Source organism: Pholis gunnellus (genome assembly GCF_910591455.1).
Source record: "Pholis gunnellus genome assembly, chromosome: 8".
Taxonomy (NCBI): Eukaryota; Metazoa; Chordata; class Actinopteri; order Perciformes; family Pholidae; genus Pholis; species Pholis gunnellus.
The window spans coordinates 3,317,745-3,332,062 of record NC_136534.1 but is presented as its reverse complement, the minus strand read 5'-3'; the positions used below and the strand labels follow the sequence as shown (position 1 = coordinate 3,332,062).

General features: G+C 43.2%; 1 protein-coding gene across 1 annotated transcript; it reads right to left on the bottom strand.

The window, feature by feature from the left end:
* Positions 1 to 1,779: 1,779 nt before the first annotated feature.
* On the bottom strand, positions 1,780 to 11,767 carry LOC306699427 (lysosomal-associated transmembrane protein 4B-like; the record flags this gene model as incomplete). Its single annotated transcript, XM_079164041.1, has 7 exons — positions 1,780 to 1,860; positions 4,642 to 4,737; positions 6,696 to 6,794; positions 6,929 to 7,051; positions 7,307 to 7,380; positions 10,742 to 10,853; positions 11,672 to 11,767. The coding sequence occupies 7 exons, from the start codon at positions 11,765 to 11,767 to the stop codon at positions 1,780 to 1,782; spliced, it is 681 nt and encodes a 226-aa protein (XP_079020167.1).
* Between the last annotated feature and the right edge of the window lie 2,551 nt (positions 11,768 to 14,318).

Here is a 14,318-nt window from a genome sequence, read left to right as displayed (position 1 = left end):
TGATTTAATTTGCCTTTCTCTTGTGCTTTCAGGTTAAAGAGATTTAATGGATCTTTTACATATTAAAGGTTGTGTGTGTTTAAATTCTGGTACGACTTGGGATCTTCTCTGGAGGTTTTTATATCCATTGGCTGTAGTTTGTTGTCCTCGTCAATTTCTGAGTTATTTGGTGTCAAGGCTTGAATAATTTTTTTAAAGCTAGACGTTGCACTTATTTTCCCGTGTTGTTTATTAAAAATAATCCAAATAAGCTGTCATAAAGTTGGAGTTTCAGTTTTAACATGTTTGAAGTCTCTCTAAGAGAAAATACATTTATATTCTCCTGCAGTCTAACAGGTTCACAGCGACTGTGAAAGAGGTGTTTCGTCACGTTTAATTGGTGCTTGGATGAACTCATCACATCCCCATTTGAGCAGCAGTTTATGGAAAGACCTGGTAAGTAGAGTCATCATTATTCTAACCACTCTGGGGGTACCTGCCCTCCACACAATGAGCACATTTACACTGCACACAGTCACCTCTTACCAATAGTTTCCAGGGGCACAGCTGCCCGTTAGGCAACAGAAACGTTTTTTTCTAACAAAACTTTGAGTTCACGCACAGCCTTGTACCTTGCACATTCAAAATGAAACACAACCATCTGTTGGTGAAATTAGACTTTTAATACACAAATAAATGTCACATCTTGTATTTTTCATACAGCAGCAGCGCTCGGGTTTGACTTGTGTGTCCTTGCACAACATGTTTGTGGCCAAGGAGCAGCCGGCCAATAGCTGCCTCTGGTGGAGCAGACTTTGTGTTTACACAGAACAGAAGCTCCCGTTGGTTTTAATTGAAAAAACACAACCAGGGCCCGTATTTACTGAGCTCCTGGACACAGAGAGGCCCCGATCCAGAGTCACTGCCCCGGGTTCCCTCGAGCGACTCATTCATAGCAACTTTATAGAGCAAACTGATTCCAGATCAGCGCTACTTCTGTGCTTTTAAAATAGATAAATAGCCGGGAATACATTTTCCTCGTCCATCAGTAGAAACACACGGTTACATTTAAACGTTATGAAGGTCAAGCAGCACAACTCAACACTCCTGATAACACAAGACTAATGGGTTTGTAGTTGAGTAAAACGGTAAAAGAAGGTGATATGTTCGATATACAGTCGGTTGCTTTGTGATCATGTCAGAATACAGGCAGATGCGTTTCTTTGGGACAACTTCCAGTCAAGGTGACACTTCACACATGGGTCATCCCCATAAAGGGCACCCCATCAGAGAGAAAGTTATGAATAAAGGCAATCCGACCCTGATCACGAGCAGAGACGAGTCGAACGGGAAACACGCGACCACTGTTCACTCATCACTCTGGGCAATAAGATCATTTGTGCATAAGTTAGATATGACTATCAAAGGTAGGACACAAAATACTATTACAGGTACACACAGCGTGACTAGAATTAATACAAATATATAGAATCTAACACTTTTTGCACCCAGGTTCAACTGCATTGAAATGCACATCACATCTGGAAACAGAAACAGAACGGACGCATGGAAGAGGTACGGAGAGAATACGAGCTCGCCAATAAAATAACGGAGGGATGAGAGGTCACGTGGTGGCAGGTGTGTGCATGTGCGTACGATGATTTTATATGCGTCGGTGCATGCATGGGTGTACTGGAATGTCTGTGTCGTCTGTGTACACTGGAGAGGCAGTGTGGTGCATACATCTTGCTGGGGGGGTTATATTAGCAGGGTCCAGTCAGCAGGATGCTGGGAATGTTTTCATGCTGTGGCGGTGGTGTAGGGGGGAGGAGCCTGCTTGGGAGGGACGCTGACGCTGTCATCATACGGAGGCAGCAGCACCTGGGGATGAAGGGCGAAGAGGAGGAACAAATGATTTTGGTTAGTATGAGTGAACTTTGCAAGAGAGGAAGTACAATTCAAAATGAATGGTGTTAAGTAGTGCTAAATGCTGATAACTCTGTCAATTGCTTTTTGTTAAAGCGACATGATATGACACCAGCTCTGGTGCAATACCGAACACAAGAATTAAACAGTAAAAAGGGTCCTTTGGATTAAAGGGGCACTGTGCTGGATTTGGCGACATCTAGCGGTGAGGATGCAGTTTGCAACCAACTGAAACTTCTCCCGTGAGGGAGAATGATGGTTGTCAACGCAAAAACGTGAATGTCCCCTATCCTATCTAGAGACAGTGTTTGGTTTGTCCCTTCTGGGCTACTGTAGAAACATGGCAATGATTGCCTATTAAATAGGCTAAACTACAGGATTTAAACCAAATTCCATGATATAACATGTGCAAAGTACAATACAGTATGTAAGGCAAGGCATCTATAATCATATGGCACATTTAACACGGAGAGAATTAAACTGGTGGACAGGAAGCACTTCGCCATGAAAACAACAGACTACATTACATGAATAGAATAAAATGGAAAACAACCTTTTTAATTAAGTACAATAAAAACCTTGCATGCTAGGGTGGTGTCACAAAAGATTATTATATACTTTTCTCTTTTGCCGAAGGTAGGGCTGTCCTGCTGTTGAGATAGCAGGGTCTTTGTTTCTTTGTATCTTATTTGCATTGTATATATTTTTTCTTTTATTCTTAAGATGCAACGGTTACATTTATAAAAAAGCCTTTATAAACGTCATAGATCATAAAAGGTGCATTTACCATATGCAGGGGACAACAATCATGCCTCGGTAATGGAGATTTGTTTTCCACTTCACAATAGAAACAGTAAAGAGACATTTATTTATTCTATGTCATAACGGAACACACAGCAGTGGATGTGTTCAGCTAGTGGATGAAGCATTAGTGTGCTCTTCTGTTTTGGAAATTGTCCATCAAATTCTCATGTGCTGTTTGGATTGTTCCATTAACATGGTAAGATTGAGATCTGGGCCAAAGCAAATATCAATAACCTCGGGGAGCTACAGGGCAGCGTGACTGTATATGTTTCATTCTTGGATGAGCAGACTACTGTTGATCGACTCGAGCCGAAACCATTCGTCAATACATTGATTCATTGATCCAAATAAGATCTATTGTGCAACTTTTTTTTTGATAATGATTAATAGTTTAGTTGTGTCGTAAGTAAAAGAAAACAGCCAAACGTACTGGTCTCTCAGCTCTACAGCTTCTCAAATGTAACTATTTGCTGGCTTTCTGTTAAATCTGCACCGTTTATCACTGTGAACTGCTTGTGTGCTGTGCGAGAACGGAAACATTGACTAACAGTCATTTTAGGGACGGTTGGGTGATAGTCCATACCAACCTCATGAAGAGAAATAACTCTCATTTTGTTCCATGAGGCGTTTCAAGGGTGACCTATTGCAAAATAAAGCACCTGACTGTGTGGGTGTGAGTGGCTGTTCTGTGTGTGTGAAGGAATGTGGCTCATATGGAACCCATTAGTGGACCTTTGACCTGACCGCTGCCTTACTGATGTATAGCCATACAAGCTGCCACGAACCTGCCTGTGGTCTGTGGGGAGCTCTAATTGAATATGTCAGGCTCTAATTGAAAAACCATATACCTGCTGAGGTGTTAGGAAATAAAGAGGCTGCTGTTTTTTTCTGGTTCTTTGAATCCTAAACATCACATAAAGCCACACGGTGTTTCAAGGTGTGGAATGTTACACTCAGAGCAGGCCAGGTATCGACAGCTCCTTAAGCATTCATGCTGGGAAACGCTTCTCCCGATAGTCAGAACGGGTCATTAGTGTTTCTTCAGCCTACTTTTTTTCTTCTCCTTTCTGTCAAAGTAGAAGTAGATATAATAAGTGTGTGGGCAGCGGGGTCACAGTGGTCAGGGGGCCTGAGCAACAGGACACCGACCCAGAGCTCATTTACTGTACAACCACTGTGCCTCCGCCACCGTTCTAATGGCTTTGCCAGCTTGGAGCCCGATCCGTCATTCCAAGTCTGTCCAATCAAATCACGCTAGCCTGTGAAAAACGGGCTCCTACTACAGCCCATCTTTATACTTCCTCCCTCCCCCGACATGATGACTTTACAGTCCACAGACTGGCCTGAGCAGAGGGTGAAAACGTGACGTGCGGTCTGGATTGTAACATATCGCACACGTGCACACAGTGGATGTACTTTTCACTTCTACATTTGATCAACGTGTGCTGACTTGTGAATCATTTGGTTTGATAGACAGACGTTTTAATCCATTGAGGTAATATTTCTTACAGTTAACGCTGACTAAAGTATTTGTTCAGCTGTACACTGCGTACGAGGAATGACTCATTATCTGTCCGTAGAACGCAACGCCTCATTAGAAAACACAATGAACACTCACACAGGTGGTGTGACGGGGGAAACGCTGATAGAAATGAATTAATAAATGAATCCGCCGCTGAAAACAGTCCCAGACTTCCTTTCTGTTTGATTTAAGTTGCAAAAAACTACAGGGCTCAGCAGTTTTAGGAAATGACTGAGCCTTAAAAAAAAGAAAATAAAAAGAGTTGGAGGCACACACTGTTGGTTTTGTTCTTTTAACAGGACCTGTTGACAATGACAACACTACTGGATATATCATCGCCACTCTTATCCGTCTATGAAGTCATCATGGTGATGTGGGTCTGATGGTATAAAGCAGCAGCGGTGACTTACCGCGGTGTCATTGGTCGTGACATAGAGCAGGATTTCTGAAGCACCGTGGCCGCTCACATATCTGTAGCAGTTCCACACACACGCCATCAGATAGGCCTGAAACCACACACAGAGAACACAATCGCAGATTAGAAGCTTCAACTGCATTACGGCAACACCTTATTGAGCAAAAATCTAAAATACTACTTAGGGTCATGGTACGTGATAAAGGAAAATCAATAACATTCCCATCAGCCTCAGCTTTATTCTGAGCTAATGCTAACACGCTAAGCTAAGTTGGAGAATGTGTCTTCGACTGTGAGCGTGCTATAGTTTTTAGTTTCAGGAAACCAGCTTTTCCACTTTCCTCTGTAAAATAATGAGGTCATCTCATCCCCAGAGAAGCTGTGGTGTAAGTGTAACGTTCCTGTCCTCTATATTCTGCACAGGAACACACACAGATGGCACCACGATAACATGCGCATCACGGAGGCTGTAATAAAAGTATGTTGTTCAGAGAACCTCTCAATGATAGAGATATCACAAACAACTTCCTGTTGTTCTCTGTCATCCAGGAATCTTCTGGCTCTCGGCAGAGAGCTCGCTACTGGAACTTCCCGGCCCAATCACAACACCATCTGCTGAATCCATCCGCTGGCACAAACCAAAGGCAGACAGAGCTCTCTAACTTCTATAGTAACCCAATTAAGAAGACACTTCAATGCTCACAGAGCAGCCTCCGCGGCAATCTGAGGAGGTCCATTTGCATAGAGGTCATTTAGCTCCCATTCCGCTGAGCAAACGGTGTCATAATGGTGCTGATTGTGCAAAGCAAGTTATTCCATCGGCCAGAACAGATTCTGGGGGTCACTAATGTGGAGGAGCGACATATAATCTAACAATGACTCCATCTATCACATTCCAAACCATAACTGCTGCTATGAAAATAAGCCTTTTGTCTTCTAATCTCAGGCTTGACGTTGGTTATTGCAGAATGCAAATGATGTTGGTTGTCAGCAGAGCTGCATCATAACCACAACAACATACCTGACGGCTCTACTGGATCGTCTGTAGCTACACAACACAAACCCCACACAAAGTCACAAGACACACAGTATATAGCCATGCCAGCAGCATGCTAACATGCTAATGTTTAATGCTTACTATGTTCACCATCTTAGTTTAGCGTGCTAGGCTGACGGGAATTAGTTTTGCAGGTATTTGGTCATACATCTAAGTATTGGACGAATTGAGACATTTTACCTGATGATAATGATAATAATATACATTTATTATAAAACATTTAATCATATAGCACTTTTTAAACCAGGTATTACAAAGTGCTTCACAAGACAATAAAAGCAATAAGGTAACTGTTAAGTGGAGGAAAAGTCAGAGGACCGACAAAGTCATTAGGGTTCATCCTATGGGTACCATGAGTGTCTGTACCAAATGTCATGGCAATCCATCCAGCAGCTGGTGAGATATTTCAGCCTCACCCGAGAGGTGGATCAACTGACATCCCTGGAGCCATGCCGCATGGCTGAAGAGATCCACGTGACTGACTAGTAGTCTGTCGCTGCGATATTAAATCCTTCCCCGAAGGTGGGAAACCCAACAGCGACAAAGTACGTAACAGTAGGTCCCATTCTACTTTCAGCGTATTTCACATTTGAACATGTCACAGTAGGAAATAATAACATTTATATGATGTCTGAATTCCATTTAGCCGCTTCAGGTTTGTTCAGTATTGTGTAAGCTGCTCGCTGTCATGGCTCCCTGGGACACTTGTCATCTCCATTAGTGCTTTTCTTTTTACTATTATAAGTAAAAAAAAATCTACTGTGAAAAAGGCCTACTGGACAGCCTCTGCTGTGAGATGCATGACTCTTTCCAAAAACTAAAAGAGAAAAACCTTGAAAAAAATACTTGTGTAAAGCCTCACCTGTACAAAAGGTTACATGAAATAACCAGGTGCATGTGTAACAATGTTGCATTATACATCTTTTCTGGCAGGCAATAAGTGCTGCAAATTGTATGAAGACGACGTGTAAAGGAAGGTATGAAGACTTTACCTTGAAGCCGAGAATAGAGCCGATGAAGAGCAGCACGATGAGGACCAAGCACACGTTACTGAGAGCAGCGATCTCCTCTTTGTAGGGGAAGTTATCAGGCTGCACGGGAGTCCGAAAAAACACAAGCAGCAGACCGTTCATTAGAGGTTAAAGGAGCACCAGTCGCTGGATAGTAGAGGCATCAGCAGCTGTATATCGAACTATTTCTGCCCTCAACACTTGAGGTTCCTCACCAGTTGCTGCAGGTAATCCTGTACGGTGTTCGGGTAAACCACGATGCTGACAGCCACCAGGGTGTTGAGAGCAAAGTCAAATATTTGGTAGCAGAAAAACGGGATGATCCAGGCGCCGCGCAGCTGAAACAGAGATATGTCTTTTCTTTAGGTATAGTTATGGTGATGTATTTATCTGAGAGCAGCAGAGAAACAAGCTGAGCTCTGTGGACATAAATCACAGCTTGAAGTGTGTTCACAAATAATACAAAAGGGTCGGGACGGAATTTGGATTAGTTCTATTTTCAAAGACTTCATAAATAGATGTAGTATAAGTGTTTAGAGCAGTAGCCTGGCAACATTAATATATTGTTTTAATCTTAGGAATCATTAGTTTACCTTGTATGCACCATATGTTGCCATCCCGCAGATCAGTATCATCAGCAGAGAGATGGCTGAGGCGATGCACATGTCTGAGGCAGAGAGAGCAGCGGTTACACGTCAGTGGGAGGTCACTCTGGCTCAGCCATGTGATTTGGATTTTAAAATCAAATTTGTGAAAATGTTCACAACGTCGTGTTCAGCTGAAAACTAATTCTGTGCAGAAGATAAAATGACGAGCTGCATCTGTCAACCAGACAAGGCATTAAGCTCTATGCGCCATGTCAGCCTGACCTCAGATCAAAACAACAGAACTAATCATCGTGTTGCATAAGGAGAGCGCCGGGCAAAAAACCCAAAACACAGTACATGTGGCGCTACATTTCTCCGTCCGGTGACCCGTTAGAAGGTCATGGACATCCGTTATAAACTGACAATGAACATTGTGGATGACTCACACTAGCTCATAAAAGTGTACAGAGAGGTAATATATGACATTTCTTTCTCAGAGTTTAAATGTAGCTGAGTGTCAACAGGGCAGACAGAATCAGACATCTGGAATATTCAATATCAATAGAATAAACTGTGGCCAGCTTCAGTTAGTCAGTCAAAAAGCTGAGATTGAATGAGATTTGTTTTTTTTGCCACTGACATACAGTCACGTCAGGTTGATATGGATGAGTCCAATATTCCCTCTCCTGTTGGCTGTTTGTGGTCTCCTGACAGTCTCTTCAGCTGCTAAATGCTCCGCTGGGTTCCAGTTCACTGAAAACAGTGGTCTGCTGCTGCTGAACACAACACTATGGCTACGTTCACACTGCAAGCTTCAATTTGGATTTATTCCTCAGATTGGATTTTTTGTTTTGTTTGTTCACATTATGTTTCAAATGTGTCCGTTATCATCTTCCAGTGTGAAGTGACCTGCAGCACACGGCTGTACGGAAGTAAAACATGGAGGCCAGCCACTGAAGTCAGCTTTTACGGTTAAATGATTAAGTTGATGTGCAGTGGAAGGCAGTGAGGAGATGATAATGGGAAAATGTTTAATCGTGTGTTTCTGTGGAGCAATGGCTGCTACTTCTGTACAGAGGTGTTTGTTGGGATCGTGATGTGAATGGCTTCCCGGCGCACAATTGAGTTGATCCAAATGTTGATCCAGCGTGACATAAAAGTCGCATGAATTCTGATACGATTGTTCAGATGTGATTCTGTCTGAACCCCAAAACCCGGCCGGCGGGATGTCATAACCGTCAGATTTTCCTCTTTCCAACGGCCCTTGAACACATCACGTGTGACGAACACTTCCATCACAAAAAGCAAACGAAACTAAGCTCAAAACTGTGACATTTCATCAAAATCATTTTATTCTACAAGTCTCATTTAAAGTCTCGCCACCGAATAAACCGTTTAAAGTAACCAAATATTGTAAAAAACATTAAATTCTGAGCTCCTCAGCGCAACTAGGAAGCCATGATTGATTTGAGACCAACAGTCACTTGACAAAGATTCCGTGAAACCTGGACTGAACTGCAGACTTCTGAACACAGTGCATTGAGGAGAAGCTGGAAGTAGAGGTTGTACAAATGTAAATAGTTCAACAGCACGTAGAGCCTCCATTTGTTCCAATATTGGTAATACTTGTAGCAACTCGGAAACAAGTTGTGTACATAGATTGTTTGATAATTTATTTACAAAAATTGTCAAAGAAATACAACTTGTGTTTTCTTTTTTATGATTTATGGTGATGTAACTGTGTTATACTGCACCAAATACATTTGTATCTCTAGTTCTAGCCATGGCTGTGTTTCCATAGAGGTGCAGGACTTCTATACTAATGTGAAAATCAAGGCCACAGACTTGGGGTCCAGAGGGTTAAGGACCACTAGTCTGAATTGAAAAGATCAGATTCCATATCATTTGAGATGTTCACACTGTTATGAAAAAAACAAACAAACATCTGAGTCACATATGCGAAAAGAAATGAGTGTGCCGTGGAGTGAGAAATCCTACATTTTGTCCCTTCAGTGTTCAACATCAACAACAAAATAGCAGAAGAATATGATAACACAGGAATAGCAGAGTCGTCCTGTTTATTGCCTGGTGGGCTTATCTCTCTCGTCTGTCTCACAGCTTTATGTCCTATTTTGAAATTGTGATGCTCTAACTGGCTGCTGCGTTGGCTTTGATGCTGTATTGAACTATATGTTTGAGCCAATGCCCCAAAAAGAATGACTGGGGACTCAAGAGAAGCACGGCATCAAACACACGCAGAGTTATTTTGGCTAAAAATGTGTTGACTATCCGATTTATTATTCCGCGGAATTAGTGGCATATTTCCAACCCGTATGGAGTGACAGAGGGTTCAGAGAAACATAAAAAAAAAAACAACTGTCACTACAGCTTGTTGGCTGTTAAATCTGAATATTCAACAACCCTAAAATATGTGAGCAGTATCATAGTGTTTGTCCCTACGGACGGGAGGACACTCTAATCCCTCAGAACTGGGACCGCACAGTCGTTCCCAATCAGAGGCTAACAGCAGCGTGTGCTGCGGCCCACCTCCAGTCAGACGCTCCAGTCAGACCGCTCCAGTCAGACCGCTCCAGTCAGACGCTCCAGTCAGACGCTCCAGTCAGACGCTCCAGTCAGACCGCTCCAGTCAGACGCTCCAGTCTGACCGCTCCAGTCAGACGCTCCAGTCTGACCGCTCCAGTCAGACGCTCCAGTCAGACGCTCCAGTCAGACCGCTCCAGTCAGACGCTCCAGTCAGACCGCTCCAGTCAGACGCTCCAGTCTGACCGCTCCAGTCAGACGCTCCAGTCAGACGCTCCAGTCAGACCGCTCCAGTCAGACCGCTCCAGTCAGACGCTCCAGTCAGACCGCTCCAGTCAGACGCTCCAGTCAGACCGCTCCAGTCAGACGCTCCAGTCAGACGCTCCAGTCAGACCGCTCCAGTCAGACGCTCCAGTCAGACGCTCCAGTCAGACGCTCCAGTCAGACCGCTCCAGTCAGACGCTCCAGTCAGACGCTCCAGTCAGACGCTCCAGTCAGACCGCTCCAGTCAGACCGCTCCAGTCAGACCGCTCCAGTCAGACCGCTCCAGTCTGACTGTTCAGGTGGGCCCCTGGTCCGTTAAGCATGGCTGTTCAAATGCTCTGCACAGATGGACATTGGACATGTCTGTGGCTTTGGGCGTTTGAATTAAAAAGGAGTGCTGACTGACGTGGAGATCAAGTCATCTGTCACGGTCAGGTGTAGGAGATTTAGTTTCAGGTAGAACACAAACACCGCACAGGTTTCTTACAGAATGCAAACAAGCCGCTTACCTGAGCAAATGTAATTATATGAAACGGAAACTGTTAAGATGTTAGAATGCAAAAAAAATAAGTACACAGCCGATAGTGGTATTCTGAGATACACATAGTACATTTACTGGCCCTCTGGGCTACTTACTGGCGTCATCCATGACATCCAGGTCATTAGCCAGCTCAGCGCTGGTCAGGTGGTACTGCTCAGGATCGCTGAGCGCTGTGAGCAGGATGAGCAACACCACGGCATTGATGAGCTTAGGGACAGAAGACATAGGGGTAGATTAAAGGCAACATGGACAGACACACACATATTGTTTGAAATATTTGTGTGTATTCTGACACGTAAATATTTCACAACACAGAGACTCTAAAAAACCCGAATAATGGTACCAAGACCTTCTCCTAGAGCTGTGTTAAATGACACGTCTGCAGCAACAGCTCTAAGTCCAGCCACATTCGTATGCCTTTGTATTGGTCTGGGTGGCGCAGCACATTATGCAGATGACTCACACATCCCCATTGATCAGGTGAATGCAATGGAAAATTCTCGGCAGTTAATAGGCCTGACACGAAACCTGCTACCTGAAGAGGCCAAATGCTGATTTATTCATAGGAGCGAGGCAGGATATTTCCACATGTGGTGTTTGGTTCAGGTAACATTCAGTTTAACAAAGGGATACAATGAAGAGAGGAAATACCACATTATGAGTTATTTCTAAAGGTTCCCAATCATAAGTTTAACATGTATAACATAAATAATGTAGAGAAGGATAAACCCACCTGAAATTCAGTGACTAATGCCAGTTTATATATCCAGAACCCTCCTGTATAGGCCTCTGTATACCTCTGTCACTTAAAGTATACCAGAATTATGCAGATTCGAGATTTGTTCAAAAAGAATAATAATTCAAACCTTTTCTGTGAGTAGAAATGTGTGCTTTATATTGGGAGAAGCCCGCATAATAATAATGCTGCACACATTATGAACGCTTTCTGATGAAGTCATGTCTCCTCAGGGTTTCTGGATGTCTCCGTAGCAGCACTGAGTGACATGACGACAGGCGGCGCTTACCATGTACCAGACCCCCAGGATGATGGTTCCTGTGCGGACATGGCAGCACAGACAGCAGCTTGTGGAGAACCAGCGGTCCCACGGGGAGATCATCATCTTGTCCACTTGTCTGCTCACAACCGCGCGAGCATGTAGCGACGACGTCGGCGTTTAAGGACGAAAAGAGCGCGCGCTGTCCTGTTAACGTCCGCTGAGCGTCGGTCCTCGTTAACGACGAACGGGATCTGACCGTCTCTGACCTGTCCGTTACTTATCACCGCGAGCAGCTTAACGGAACGGAGCGGCGTCAAGCCAACGGGAGGGGAAAATGCGACTTCCGCTTTCAAAATAAAACCCCGATGATAAATTTGTGTTGACATGGCTTAGTTAACGTGAAAATGTTTAGGCATCACCACATTCTATTCTCTCATTTATGATGTAAAACTAGCAATGCTATACATTCCATTATTAGCTACTTTAACTTAGATATTGAACAATGTGTGTATGTTATTTCCAATATATTGTATCACTGCAACGACTGATTTTCATTATCAATGAATCTGTAAATCATTTCCCAATTAATCGATTCATTGTTTACATCTCCAGAAATAGTTAGACATTGCCCATCAACATTTCTTAGAATCCAGGTGACATCTTCAAGTTGCTTGTTTTGTCAGATCATATGGTCCCAAGGCCAAAAATAAACTGCAGGACGGGATTATGAACATAGAAGAGTGGGCATATAAATGGGGATTTAAACTTTCAGTTGATAATTCACGAGGAAAATAAGCTAAAATGATATAATCAAGAATTTGTTAAGGCCGAAGCCACCACTGAGGCAAGGACTCAAAAGCACGACTCAAGACCTAGGGTCTCATTTCTAACCTCTGCGTATAAAAAGGGTTGGCTCTGGCTGGAACTGAACCGCACCGATGTTCTGTACAACCGTGTCATTGAACTCTGTAATCAAAGAAAGGAGGATGGACTTTGTCTTTAAGTGAACAGCAGCTTTGGTAAGTGAAGTGCTTTTGTGTTTTCACATCTGCAGTAGCGTTACTACTGTGTTCATTTGTCTATGGTGTTTTTATGATATGGTTAATATTGTTCCCTCTGATGTGAATAATATTTGAATGGCTCGTGCTCTTTAGTGTGCGGTGGAATACTGTTTTAGCGCTGCAGTGTTGCTGGATTGATGTGTCATGCTTTATTGTCATATAGATATATGTGACTGGTTCTTGTGAGTTTGTTCTTGTCATTGTGTTAATTATGTTGATTTTTGACTAAATGCATTGTCCGTTAATGACGAAGCATCCCGTCATCGCGGGGTTAGGGTCGGACATTTGATTCTCTGTGTGGGGTGTTGTTTTCTTTTACAAAGCAAGAATTATGGTCTGGAGAAGTGGTGATTGTGTGGCGATTGCTTTAGCCCTGTTTGAATTAGGAACAGCTGAACGCTGCGGGGAGAGTTTGTAGTGTGTGCTGCTGTTGGATTTCCTGCTAGGCTAGTTTAGCATAGCCTCCCAGAACACACGTGCCTCAGCATTGTACAATGTTTTTCTTCCGGGGTGGGCGTGTCAGACAGTTGCCAGGTTAAGCACAGTGGTTCCACTGAAAGAACATTATATTTCCCATAATTTAAGCTGATGATAAAAAGACTTGACATTAGCTAAAAACCTGAGCTGGAAAAGCTTTTACAACTGCAAAATTCTATTTGTCCAGTTTATTATCACCGTCCATTGTCTCACCCAGGTTTTCTGGGTCCTTTACATGTGGTTGGAGGCTACACAGGTACATGTGAGGGGCCTCGCAGGAACCACTCTGCTCAAATATCAGTACTTAAAAAAGTTTAAAGCCATCCAAGCTTTGATGTCCTTGATGAACTCTAACAATGGCTTTAAAGAGTTTCCATTGTGAAAACAGGATTGGCCCAAGAATAGAATTCTGAGGAACTCAACATGGGAGGTGTCCTGGGGGGGAGACAGAGTCCCCAAGGCTGACGGAAAAACTTCTGTCAAACAAATACGATTCAAACCACTCCAACGTGGTACCTTTATTGTCAACACAGTGCTCAAGGCGAGAGATGAGGATAGTGTGGTCAACTGCATCGAATGCAGCTGAAAGGTCTAGATACTACCAGTCAGTAGCTAATAAAAGATTGTTAAAAACCTTCATGTGCAGATTCAGTGCTGTGGTGGGCCATGTGTATCTGAGAGACGATTGCAATTTAATTTGTTCAGCTTTTTCGAAAATCTTTGTAAGAAACTGCAGTTTATGATTATAGTAGAAGAACTGACTCAAGGGCAGAGACGAGCGGACTTGAGCGCCGTGGCTCAGGGTGAGAGAGAGAGAAGGTGTTTCTGTAAGTTATTAATAACTCACTCTGAACGCTGCTCGGTCACTTTTTGAACCCGTGATATTTTACAGTAAGTTCACCCAAACCCGCCTGAGCTGTGGGTTGTGGGTCGACCCGCTCATCCCGAACGTTTAGCATCCAAAAGAATGCAAACCTGAGTCAAATAAATCCTGTGCATGAAGATTAGGATGAAGAGGATTAGATTACTTAAAAGGAGTATCACAGCTTAGACTTGAAAAAAACAAACATTTATTTTCACTTCATCATAAATAAGTTACAATAATTTAAATAAAAAATAGATAACAGCTACAAAAT